The following is a 13,429-nucleotide window of genomic DNA, read 5'->3' on the forward strand; positions in this document are numbered from 1 at the left end:
CATAAGTAAAATTGTGTAGTTGAACAAAATTGAAACTAAATCATGTATTTCAGGACAAATTGGATAAAATTGTCACATAGCGCCACATAAGTAAAATTGTGTAGTTGAACAAAATTGAAACGAAATCATGTAGTTCAGGACAAATTGGATAAAATTGAAAGGTTTGGACTTTTATGAAATTTTCATGAAAAGTTTGGCCTTTTTTTATCATTTGGCCTTTTGCAAAATAAAAGGTGGACATGGTAATTTTCAATTTTGAAAGATAGCTCCGTAATTTTCAAATTATGTCATATAAGTTGGGTATTACTTAATTTTTCTCCTAAATATAAGTGCAATTATTTTTAATTTTTTAAGTATACAATCTAATTTCCTCAAAATAAAACCCATATAAGTGTGGCCCACAATCTTAACATACCTTAGAAGCTATTGAATCTTACAACATATGAGCAAGCCACATCTGTATCTTGAGAAACTTGCATAATTCATTCTAGAACTACCAAGCTTTTTACATCAAAGAAAACAATCTATAGCGAGCATGTAAGCGAAGTTTGTGCGTCACACGGTAATGTGCTTCTTGTCAGAAACAATACTTTCAGCCATCTTGCCGGTGGAATGACTGCTCTTGCTCCTACTCACTGGGATTTTTTGAGGAACGGCGCGCTGCATGATCCGGATGGGAATGCCGCCCAAATTAAAGTCTTCCTTTAAAGACTTTGTTAAGAACCTCAGGTCTGTATCTGAAAGCCGAGTCTTTCCACTTGTGAAGGCAACAAAAGTTGGTGGACGGGCCTTCACCTGGGTGAAGTACTTGATCTTGGGTTGCGCCGCCTGATCTTTCCAGGAATGCCTGCCCATAACCTGTCAAAGAAAAGGAAAGATAAGAACGGACCTATTTACAAATGACACATCTAACTGGTTAGAAGAGAGGAAATAGAATGTTGACCTTGCGCAACCAACGGTTCAGCCGAGCCGTGGATAATCTCGAGCACCATTTTTCATATGTATCAATGACCTGATGCATGACAGCAATCCGGCCCTTACCCTCCAATGCTGAAATAAATATAACTGGTATACCTGAAACCTGCAGATGATGTAGCAGAACCAACGAATAAATTTAAAAAAGCCTCCTAAAGATTACAGATGGTTTAAGCATGGTGAATACGAAAATAAAGTATCAGAAGTTTCTTGTTTCTTAACAACAGATCTTCTCAAACTATGAATCTTCTTTTCTTGACATAGGGCTAATTTGTTATGCTGAAAGTATTTAAAACGTTGCCGAGACTTTCAACATTTTTCCTTTGGGCTAGTTTAGGCTACTGCGATGCTTACTAGCGATCTCTTTAATCAAATGTAAAATGTTACAGGAGCTTTATGATTTTAGCAAGTCCACTAAAAGAAGTATATGGAAGAAGTCTATCCACAAAAGGAAAAGACAGAAGAAGGGGGAAGCGGAGGCAAGAGTATCAGATCTCAATTTTCAAACCAAGTATAATTAGTTTAGTAATCTGTTTACTTCCCATTTCCCACAAATAATCAAAGCCCTACCATGTACAAATTTTCTAAAGCAAATATAAACGGAAGTGAATTATTAGAAAAATCATTGAACATAGTAAAAGCAATTTAATTATGGAAAATCACTTCAATTATTGGACGGAATGGAAAATCAGCATAAGTACATGATATAAACATATGCATAAATAAGAACCTAAAATAAGAGTATCATTAAGGTCTAGAGTACCTGCGGTAGTACTGTCTGAACTTCTAAAGGAACAGCTTCCATAACCTTCTCAAATAACTTCAAATTTTGCTTTCCTCGCAAAAGATCCATTTTGTTCACAATGACAATAAGCCCACGTCCTTCTTCCACAGCCCGTCTTGCTATAACTACTTCAGAATGTGTCATACTACGTCTGGCATTTGCGATCTAATCAGCATATATGTTGTAATGAAGCAGAAGTATTAGCTAAAAAGAATACAGTTCAACGCAACTAAGCCTTAATAGCAAGTTAATTGGAATGGGAGGGATGAGATAAAAGTTATATGCTGAGTTGCTGACTGTCACCTACCCCCCCCCCCTCTCCTCTCCTCTCTCTCTCTCTTATCGCGTACAACTTGGGTTGTGAACAAAGGGTCAACGCACCCCCTGAACTTGTGACACAGGATCATTTAACCCATTTTTAACTTGTTTGATCAACTAACCCCAAAACTCTTCATGTTTTGGTCAAATAACCCCATAATTGTATTTTAAAAATGCGTAAAATACAAATCGGAGGTGAGGAATGCGAAATAGAAATTAAAAAGTTTTCTAATTGTTGCGATAAAATTATCCTAAACTTATTTTTTGCAATAAAAAAATAAATTATGGGGTTTGCTGACCAAAAAATGAAGAGTTTTGGGGTTAGTTGCTCAAACAAGTTAAAACTGGGTTAAATGACCCTGTGTCACAAGTTCAGGGGGCGCGTTGACTCTTTGGTCATATAAATTTTGAAGAGCTCAGCTTTTTAGTGAGCCAAAATTTAAAAAAAACTTTTGAATGATCAATTTTACACTAGAAAAACTGTCCCATCCAAAGTTCATGGGTTATATAAACCATATTTGAACACCCCTTAGTTATCAGGCTTGGAACAAGTGAATAGTGATACATAAAATTTATAGATAGCCAGGGACCAACTATGCATGTAAACATAAAAAATATAATCACCAATTATAGAATTCAAGATTGCAGAAACCTTCATCAATAGATATCTGCAATATTGGTAAACATGGCAGTTAACCCATATAATTTCATAATTAAAATCCATCCAATTTGATGATAAACTTGGATGCCCAAAAATATTTATTAAACATTTTTTCCTTCTGATAAGTCAAAAGTTATAAAGACGCCAAAGAGAGGGAACCATACCATATTGAAATCATACAAGAAAAGCACCATTATTCACATTTTGTTCTCCATCAAGTTCAACTATATGCTCAAGGATAAATAGGTAAACAAAGTGCAGAGAGGCAAAAGGAGAATAAATTTGTGACTCACCTCTTCTGCATCAAGTACCAATGCAACCACATGAGCTCTCATCAGATTTTTTCTTGATTGCATTATGCTCAAGGATGATGGTCCTTTATCTTTCCCTGTCCTATGCAACCAACCTGCAGTGTCTACCTGAAAAATAAAATGTAGTGAACAAGATATTTTCATACATATAACCAGTAGAATCAAGTATCAACTGAACAAATTAGACAAAGTAGTAGCTGCTTTTATATTTAGAGGCTAGCTTCTTTTATATTGAATTTGAGAATGATTCCATAATGACATCACATGGATTTTTTCAAATGAGAAACAAAGAGACATTTTGAACATACTCGTGAATTAGGATAAGCTCAAAATCAGAACAGCAGCCTTAGTTTCACAAGTTTTAATATTTTTCTCTTCATTAACACTAAAGAAGTAAATATTTCAAAATTTGCACGTCAGAATGCTGCAAACAAGAATACTTAGAATATGCATAATTCACCGAACCAATAATTTGTAGACATCATACAAAATATCACTTTTGACACTTACCAGATATACAGTTCTTCCTTGAAAATCAAACTGAGCTCTAATAGCATCTCGAGTCAGACCGACCTCTGGGCCTACCAGCACACGTTCTTCTTGTAACAAAGTATTTAGCAAGGTTGACTTTCCAACATTTGGCCGCCCTACAATAGCCAACTGCAATGGCAACTTAGATTCCTCAACTTCACTTGAGCCATCAGCATGACTAGAGTCATTGTTATTGTGTTGGTTACAATTATCTAGGATTAATAAAGGTAGAGTAAGGTCAGAAAGAAGGTTTGAAAGGATAACATGTACTGCTAAATATATCATAAGACCATTTACAAATATTACAATGCAGTTAATCAAACAAAGTGATGACCTGGTTGCGCTAGCAGCCAATATTATACAATTGAGGTCCGAGATCAGCAATGTCTGGTAAATAGATGAGTAAAACTGTCTAAAAGAATCTAAATTGTTATTGCATGCAAGACCCAGGACCCTGTTGGAGGATCCAAATATTGCAATGGCTAGGTAGCCTACAACAGAGGTAAGTAATATTTCAAACCTATTACCGTAAGACTTTTTCGGTAAATCCTATGAGAAGTACCAAATCAACAAAGAGGATATCAACTAAACTCATAGTTTCCCTCTCAAGCTTTGCAACACAGAACAGAACAAACTACGTCTGAGTAAAAGCTGAAGAAGAGACTCCCTCTCTCTCTCTCTTCAATCGACATATGACTACAAACTAATCACCTGTCTTTTCTTAATCAAAAGAAGAGTTTCTTTTAGTTTTGTGTAAAAGCCAATAGTACAAACTGATAAGAATAAGATGTTGGGTTTTTTGAAGGTATAACTAACAACACGCTTAAAATACAATCGAAGTTCCTCCCCTCTCCCATACTTGCCTCCCTAGAGCAAAAGACATCTCATAACTAAGCCAAAGTGCCTCTAACATTTAGTCCAATTTAAGAAACTTGCAAGTTATCTAGATCCATGCGAAAAAACTCAAAGTCATAACAAAGTTCATGTTGATGCATGCATAAATAGATGACTTTTACCAGTTCCTGACATTTTTTAGTTAAATTTTACATTAAATAAAATAAAATATTGTAAACCCCTTGAGCTTTGATATATTACACTAATTGATCATTTCAATATAACATATTACATACTTTACCACCATCTTTTTTCCAACACATTTAGATCTCCGAATTTTACATAATAAAAAATAGCATATAAAAAATAAAAAGAAAAAAAGAACTTTTTCCATCTTTTATTCTCACTTACGTTTTCTTTATAATAAAAACTGATATATCATCTTACAATGTATTTTTTTTTATATAAAATAAATATAAACAGTGATGAGTATATATTAATGACATAAATATATATACAGATTTTTATTAAAAAAAATAGATAAGTAAGAGAAATTGAAAAAAAAAATATGTATTTGATAAATAAAATAATAAAAACGAGATTTGAATAAAATAATATTTATAAAGAAAAAAATAGATGACTAATGTGGATAATCATATTTCATTCTTTATCCTTTATTTTGATAAAAGGACGTTTTAATATATTTTTATAATCTTAAGGTTCAATTAATGTAATATGCCAAAATTCAAGGTTTTTAGTACAATATAATTAAAACTAAAGGATGTTTTAGTATATTTTAAAATATCGAGAATTAACAGTGAGAATATGAAAGTAACTTGCTCTAGAAAAAAGAAAAAAGTTAACAAAGCAAAGAAAATCTTACTCTTAAGGACTTTGAGCATATAGTCCACAAGCAAAGGCCGAAGGGAATCATACAGTGTTGTCATACCCAGCCCTGTCTCAGCAGCTATGGCAATAGGGTCCCCAAATCCTAGCGTACGTGCTTCATCTGCCGCCTCAATAATAGATCCAGTACCATCACAAAGTGATTCAGATTTATTCATTGCTACTATAGGAGTAATTCCGGGAGCATTTTTACGCAACCACTTTCCGACCTCCTTATCTAATGGGTGTAGTCCAGCTCTGGTTAAGATATAAGACCAAGAAATGGTGAGAAAGGCATCTCTAGGTACTTTAATAGGTTATTGCAGATGACCCTCCATTATTTCTATCTTTTAGCTGTCCTTTTAAGATTGAAGCTATACATGTGGAATGTCAGAACAGAAATGCACTAATCATGCACAAAGATGAACAATAGCCAAAAATATACATCACAATGCGTATTGAGTAAACATAAATGTGGAAAATGTTACGTATATATGACAGGTATGCATACTTCTCATCATTGTACTTAGCAGCTAATTCATTCACAAACTTTGCCAGCTTTTTCATCATCTTATCCCATTCATATCAACATAGAATATTAGCTATATGCTCACCTAACATCTATCAGGAAAACTGCAAAGTGAGTCCTGGCAAGCACATTTGCAGTCATGCTCGCTGTTCTTTGCAAAATAGACCCTGAAGTTGCTTCTGTTTCTAAACCAGCTGAGTCCAACACACGAAACCGGAGATCACCCAATTTAGCAATGCCTTCTCTGATGTCTCGAGTAACATGATCATCTGGCGTATTGTATACAAGAGCCTCCCTCCTCCGAATCAACCTACAAGTGTTTCAAATGAATAACTAAATTAGATAAATTTAACATCTAATCACTTAAGAAACAATAAATCAATCTCCTCTCACATAAGAACAATGAAGCTAACCGATTGAAAAGTGCTGATTTTCCCACATTCGGGCGCCCAACGAGAATGACAGTTGGAAGCAAACTACTGCTGATTTTGGTAAAGTCAATCGATTTTTCATCCAAAATATTTTCCCCCTTGACAACACTGGCATCACCGCAGTCTAACTCGCCATTCTCTACACTAGATATTACATCCTGAGAGTCTAATACTGACTTCACATTTTGATTATTTGTGCAAAATGAATGACTAAGCTGCCATCTTTCTATTAATCGACAAAATCGCCAAACTGGGTAGACAGCTCTATGATCAGGTATAACACTGGTATTATTAAACAGCAAACCTGTGAATTCCATTGCCATCTTTTTTCCACTATGCATCTTCCTCTTTAACATAACAAAATCAAACAATTTACGTCAGATTAACAACTCAAAGTAAGCATAAATTAATCCGAAAAGAATGACGAGGATGATGATCACGACTTACGTAAGGAATAAAGAAAACACGACAGCCATTAAGTAGAGTATGATTCTTCTTCACGTATTGTCCCAGCATTTTCACTCAATTGAGTACGATTCTCATTGAGGAATTTTATCAAACAGATAGCATAATAAATAAGTAAACACAGAGCTCTCAGTTTTTATCAAATTCAGATGGAAAACGACGTCGTGCAAATCAGAATATGATGCTTCTCCCGTATTGCCTCAGCATTTTCATTCAATTGAATATGATTTTCATCGACGAATTTTGTCAAACAGAAAATGTGCGTATGGAGAGGACAAGCAAACACAATGCCTTCAATATTAGCAAATCCAGCGGCAAAACGACATCAGAATTTGAGAAAGGAATTGGAAATTTGGATCGGAAATTTTTATGTAATACCTCATAAACGGCGTCGTTGGCATTGTAAGGCACTGCAAAAGTAATGGTCCCGTTAACCCAAAACATTGGGCCAGGAGCGAGAGGCCGGCTCGGTAAAACCATAACCAGCCTCATAACGGCGTCGTTGGCATTGTAAGGCACTGCAAAAGTAATGGTCCCGTTAACCCAAAACATTGGGCCAGGAGCGAGAGGCCGGCTCGGTAAAACCATAACCAGCCTCAGGCATTACCCTCCCACCAAAAACAAATGCCCCGTCCCATAACCTGAAACGGGCGGGCCACAGATTAACCAGACCAAATCCAACCTTCCAAAAGTCATTCGTATCATTATTTTGTATTAGGATTTCTTCAAACTCATTTTAATTTAATGAGATTAAGTTCACGATTTACATTATTTATTTTATAATAAACGGTACAAATTAATTTAATTAAGATTGTAAATTTTTGATCTATATCATTCATTTTATAATGAAGAACCTAATAATGAAGAACGTAGGTTTATTAAACTTATCTTCTTAATTTAAAATGAACATGAGAAAAACTCAATTTGTTTTATAAACACGTTGTGTTGAGTATTTATTCAAATTTTCTGCTATAAGCCGATTTTCAGTGTCTGAAAAGAAATGTCACATATAGTTCATTTTCTCTTTGTGTAACAATTTATTTTCTAAAGCACAATAACTCATTAAGCCAAAAACAAAGAGAAACGATAATGAGTTATAAGATACTATCTTGAAAAAACCTAGCCTTATAGTCTATTTCCGATCCTACCCTGATGAAAATTTATTAATTTTATTTTGTGTCGTATTTTATTGTTTCAATTGTACCTTGTAATATTAAATTGACGTCTTTTTCAATTGGAAAAAAAAATTAAAAACGTTCTCCATGTATAACATATATTAATTGTACATGTTTAAAATTTATTTATATTTAGTTAAATTAATTAAAATTTTAAATCAGTTTTAATTTGATTATGGTTTTTAGTTAATTTTTAAAAATAAAAAATTTCTTTGTACTTTATTTGAATGAAAATGAATTTATTTTTATTTTTAAATATAGTTAATTGAATGATTCATCATTTAAGTAAAAAAAATGACAAAAATTAAAAAATTAGAATAGAAACGACAAAATGCGAAATAGGATAAAATTGACAAGTTTTTAACATTAGGATAGGATGGAAAATGTGCTATAAGGTCAGAATTTTGTTAAGACATTGGGCTTTTTTTGTAGGATTGGGATTCCCTCAAGTTCATTTTCAACTTGAGGGGGTCATGTTTAAATCTACACCGTTCATTATAAAATGAACGGTGTAAATTAATTTAATTAAAATTGTATCTTTTTGATCTACACCGTTTATTTTACAATGAACGGTGTAGATCTGAACATGACCCCCTCAAGTTGAAAATGAACTTGAGGGAATCCCAATCCTTTTTTGTAATATATTTACGATTTAATTTTTAGTCGACCAAACAAAAAGAAGAAACAACAAAAGAAGAGTGATGGCAAACAATTACAAGAACAAAGAAGCAGTGTGCGTGACAGGAGGCAACGGGTTCATAGGGTCATGGCTAATACGCACCCTAATAGACCACGGCTACACCAACCTCCACGCCTCTATTTACCCCGGCTCAGACCCATCTCACCTCCTCAACCTCCTACCTCCCACTAACCACGTCACCCTCAAACTCTACGAAGCAGACCTGCTCGACTTCCACGCCCTCTGCGAGGCCGTCCAGGGTTGTCAGGGTCTCTTCCACGTGGCATCACCTTGTACCTTGGAAGACCCCAAAGACCCAGAGAAGGAGCTTGTGTTGCCTGCCGTTCAGGGTACTGTTAATGTTCTTGAAGCTGCTTTGAAGTTTAAGGTTAGGCGCGTGGTTGTCACTTCCTCTATCTCTGCTTTGGTTCCTAATCCTAATTGGCCTTCTGGCAAGGTGTTTGATGAATCTTCTTGGACTGATTTGGATTATTGCAAGTCTAGGCAGGTAAATTTCCTTTCTTTTTCCATTTCTTTTGGGAAATCATGCGAAGGAAACGTTTGTTATCTAGGTAGCACGGACACTGAATACGGTACGGACACGGTGAAACAGCATTATTTTAATTTTTCCTATGTTGTATTTAAAGTTTTGTGTCCGAAATGCCAAGTCCAACATGTTTCCGAAACAGGAAATGGTGATTGAACGAAGTGTCCGTGTTACCTAGTTTGTTATTGTTTTGTGTTTTCGGATCTTAGGTAGCACGGACACGGACTACAGGTTAATGGGATACTGAGAACAGACACAGACACGTTTATTTTAAGGTTTCCTATGTTAAAATTGAAGTTGCGTGTCCAAAATGCAAGTGTCCAACACGTTTCGGAAATGGAAAATGTTGATTGAGTGAAGTGTCTTTGCTTCCTAATTCTTAATAGAAGATGATCAACTGAGATTTGTTATTGTTTTGTGTTTTCTTGGTTTCTGTCTGTTTTGGGTATGTCAGAAATGGTATCCGGTGTCGAAGACACTTGCTGAGAAAAAAGCTTGGGAGTTTGCAGAAAAGCATGGAATGGATGTGGTGACAATTCATCCTGCTACATGTTTAGGTCCCTTATTGCAGCCCAGTTTAAATGCTAGCTGTGCTGTGTTACTTCAACTGTTGGAGGGCTCAAATGACACTCAAGAATATCACTGGTTAGGAGCTGTGCATGTCAAAGATGTGGCTGAGGCACAAGTTTTGCTGTTCGAGTCTCCTACTGCTTCTGGTAGATATCTATGCTCCAATGGTATTTATCAGTTTGGAGATTTTGCTGATACTGTTTCCAAGCTCTTCCCTGAGTTTCCTGTTCACAGGTTTGTTCTTTCTTTTTTATGACAATTCATATAGCATGGAAATAGAAACGCTGAAATGCTAAAATGGATAAACAATATTTTCTATTAGAATATAGAATTTCAGAAGTTAATCCGAAAACGGAAATGAAATGCCGAAACTTAGGATTTGAAAAGTTTTCGTGATGACAATGTATTGCTCTAGGGCAGATGACACAGCATCCTCCTTAATACACTAACATTGGCCAGTCATTTACTATTTTTCCTACCACTTTACACCCACATACAGATGCATATGCAAACATTGTCCATTTATGAAATCCCATTATAAAGATTATTACCGGTTCATATGTATAAAATTTGTTATTATGTGGTGGTAGGAATTGTGTAATAATCGTTGAATTACCTCATCCGTAGAATGTTTGGTTTTAGCATTTCTGTTCGTATTCTGACGCCACGTCTTAAATGTCATTGAATCAAGTTTGGAAATATTTTCTCTTAGGGTAAAAAAGGGTCAAATAATGCACACATATGAAATATTTTCTCATGTGTGTCTAATGCTTAAAAAGAGGATATCCATCTCAAGTGGTTCAGGTAGAAGTTCACTTATTTTTTTGCAATTTAAGGGATAATTAAGTGTTCAAAATAAAAAGCATCCAAAATTGTATTTCGTTTGTAGTAGTCCACAATGAAATATAATTAGTCTACATGACACTAATAATGGCACCTCATGTGGTTCAGAGGTGGACATGGGGTTAACTCTATCTCTTCAATAATGAATTCCATCTAGCGACTATGTGGTCACGTTGTGTTGTCTCTTCCTTGTGGTTGTCTAAATATGTTGGCTTCCTTAGACAATTATAAGAGCTTATCCCCTTGTAATTTCAGTGTTGTAGGGTCGATTGCTTCTGATAGTAGGTCTTCCATCTTTGTTGTTTAAACGTGTTCACTTTTTCATAGTGCCATATTTCTTTAACCGGGGTCCTGTAAAGCTCCAATAATTCAGCTTTTAGTATTTTGGAATAAAGAGTCCTCAGATGGTCAGATCAATGCACATGTGAGCTACTGATATTGCATATATAGTGTGGCTTTTATTGTATCAGATGCTATTTCATCCTGAAGCTTGCTTTACGGAATATATTCTCGTTTGAGCCCTTTCGAAGTTTCTTATATATGATGAACTCTTACACATTATGTAGTTTGAAAATTTGTAAATTATACTGACAAAACAAAATAGACTTTCGAGTAAAAGAACATATAGAAACTAGAAAGAACTCAGCATCTTCAGACTAGATAACTGTTGCCTCCAAAATATTACTTGTTTGAAGTTGTTGACTACTATATTTGTGATTGCAATAGAAGTCTTAACAGTAGAAGTGCTTTTAGACTAAAAGACACTCTCAAACTGTATTTTTTCTTTGCTATTTCGCTGTGTCGTCTTATTTGATAGAACCAAATGAAGCAGCATACTCAGTAACTGAAATATGTTATTTAACTTGAAAATTTTAACTATAAGGCATCACCAAGTTCTGTTGTTGTTTCTTGTGATTCAATTTATCATATTTAAATACTGTCCTCTTGGTTTTGATGCAACTCGGATTTTCCTTTATCTCTATGACATACAGGTTTAATGGAGAAACTCAACCAGGCCTGACAGCTTGCAAAGATGCTGCCAAGAGATTGAATGAACTCGGGCTAATCTTCACTCCTCTTGAAGACGCTGTTCGAGAAACGGTGGAAAGTTTGAAATCCAAAGGCTTCCTCAACCACATATCATAGTCCTGTAACCAATGGTGGTTTCCCCGGTAGAATCCCATTTCGCCCTAGTTACCTTAAAACCCAGAAAAAGAAGTAACCATAAGAAATTTTTATTTCATTAGTAGCTCCAACTTGGTTATAATCGACTTGATTTCGAGTCAATCCTGCGAGTTGGCGCAATTTAGTTACACCACTAGTTGCTAATAATTATCAGCAATAAGAACGAATTCTTGAATAAATTAAGCTCCTCTTTTCTTTATTTTTGTATAATTAACCATCGAATTATCATCTCAACTTGACAACTTCTATCAGATTATCATTATGTTTTTCGATTTCATTACATCATGTCAACTTGTACAAATTAATGCAAATAAAAAGTACACTTTTGATCTTTGTTCTGGGACCACTACCACAAAACTGAGATTCACTTTTGTGTCTTTTACGATGAGAATTGATTTGTAAGCACGTGATTACGCATAGAATAGGTCCAAGATCTTGTATTTCAGCATTGCTCTTCTTACACGAAAATAATATTTTAGGATTAATCGTAGGCCATGTTTAGTTTGTGGAATAAGTTCGGAATAGAATAGCTATTCCGTATTGAATAGTTATTCCTCAATTTGGTTCATAGAATAGTAACTCTATGGATTTGTCATTCCATGATTTTGTAAAATAACTACTCCTTTCAAAAAGTAAAGAATAGCTACTACATTCCTCATGAAATAGTTATTCTATTTCATGCTATTTCATTTCATGAATCAAATATGGCCGTAAAGTAGTATCACTTAATTATTTGTTTAGCAATCAGTAACCTTCTCCATCCTACCTTATTTTTATACATTCATTTTTTATCCGCTAATTTTTTTGTTCCTATTTTAAATTTATAACTTACTTCTTTTGATTTCTTTTTAAACCTTCCTATTTTTCTCTTCTCACTTCGCATTTATATTACAATTTTGAATTAAATTATAATTTTTAAGCGATCGATGTCAACCTCACTTCTCCCCGTCTCGTTATTGAAAAAATATGTTCAAAATGATGTCATGACGTCGATTTTTTTCTTTTTTGCAATTTCCGAAAAAAAAAATTACATTTTCATAGTTACTTAAAGTGCATACTTTATGGATTGACAGTTTTGTAACTTTTTTTTGTTGTTTATTATTTTTGATCGTGGTTGAACTAAATACATCAATAATTTTTTGCTATTATTTCATAAGGTTTTATAAAGTTTCATAAGATTCATAACTACTGAATGCGTATATTTCATTTTATAGTATTGAAGCTACGCACCATTTTTAAGAGGTTGAATTTTTCAAAAATAGTTTAAAAAAATTGACAATAATATTCACTATTTTTGTATTATTGAATGATATTTGATACTTTTCATAATATGACATTTACTATTGATAGTTCTTGTTGATGTTGACATATATGTGCGATTTAATTATATACATATTTTGAATGGTTTTTATAAGGTTTCATATAGTTTCATTTAGTTATTAAAAGTTAATTTTAATTAGTTTAAATGGTTTCATATAGTTTAACAAAGTTTTACATTCTCACTTGTTTTCAAAATGTTTTATTTAGATCCGCAGAAGTTAAATCCAACTAGTTTTATTAGATATCAGACAATTTCAGTTCTTTTAAAAAGGTTTCATATAAATTCTTAGAAGTTATTTTCAATTTAGGTTTAGACAGTTTAACAAAGTTTCATATGGTTTCATTTTTTTGTATAGATTCACAAAAATGAATTTCAATTAGTTTCA

The 13,429-nt window shown here is 34.0% G+C and overlaps 2 protein-coding genes across 2 annotated transcripts; one reads left to right on the forward strand and one right to left on the reverse strand.

The window, feature by feature from the left end:
• Positions 1-366: 366 nt before the first annotated feature.
• Positions 367-7,097, reverse strand: LOC126665318 (uncharacterized). The gene is made up of 9 exons (XM_050358082.2): positions 6,707-7,097; positions 6,242-6,606; positions 5,914-6,138; positions 5,298-5,557; positions 3,560-3,792; positions 3,032-3,157; positions 1,739-1,924; positions 944-1,081; positions 367-858 (listed from the first exon to the last, which is right to left on the reverse strand). The coding sequence occupies exons 1-9, from the start codon at positions 6,773-6,775 to the stop codon at positions 556-558; spliced, it is 1,905 nt and encodes a 634-aa protein (XP_050214039.1). The 5' UTR covers positions 6,776-7,097; the 3' UTR covers positions 367-555.
• A 1,462-nt stretch (positions 7,098-8,559) lies between these two features.
• On the forward strand, positions 8,560-12,000 carry LOC126666124 (cinnamoyl-CoA reductase 1). The gene is made up of 3 exons (XM_050359076.2): positions 8,560-9,086; positions 9,580-9,929; positions 11,531-12,000. The coding sequence occupies exons 1-3, from the start codon at positions 8,601-8,603 to the stop codon at positions 11,682-11,684; spliced, it is 990 nt and encodes a 329-aa protein (XP_050215033.1). The 5' UTR covers positions 8,560-8,600; the 3' UTR covers positions 11,685-12,000.
• Positions 12,001-13,429: the final 1,429 nt, after the last annotated feature.

The sequence above is a fragment of the Mercurialis annua genome, linkage group LG1-X (genome assembly GCF_937616625.2).
Source record: "Mercurialis annua linkage group LG1-X, ddMerAnnu1.2, whole genome shotgun sequence".
Taxonomy (NCBI): Eukaryota; Viridiplantae; Streptophyta; class Magnoliopsida; order Malpighiales; family Euphorbiaceae; genus Mercurialis; species Mercurialis annua.

What these genes read in the sequence shown, in the direction of transcription:
- LOC126665318 (XM_050358082.2), bottom strand. Translation starts at nt 6,775, where the DNA reads ATGCTGGGACAATACGTGAAGAAGAATCATACTCTACTTAATGGCTGT. An exon ending in GTTTTCCTGATAGATGTTAG is followed by an intron (nt 5,558 to 5,913) that starts GTGAGCATATAG and finishes TATCTTAACCAG; the next exon opens with AGCTGGACTACACCCATTAG. An exon ending in AAGGAAGAACTGTATATCTG is followed by an intron (nt 3,158 to 3,559) that starts GTAAGTGTCAAA and finishes TTTATTTTTCAG; the next exon opens with GTAGACACTGCAGGTTGGTT.
- LOC126666124 (XM_050359076.2), top strand. Translation starts at nt 8,601, where the DNA reads ATGGCAAACAATTACAAGAACAAAGAAGCAGTGTGCGTGACAGGAGGC. An exon ending in ATTATTGCAAGTCTAGGCAG is followed by an intron (nt 9,087 to 9,579) that starts GTAAATTTCCTT and finishes TGGGTATGTCAG; the next exon opens with AAATGGTATCCGGTGTCGAA. An exon ending in CCTGAGTTTCCTGTTCACAG is followed by an intron (nt 9,930 to 11,530) that starts GTTTGTTCTTTC and finishes TATGACATACAG; the next exon opens with GTTTAATGGAGAAACTCAAC.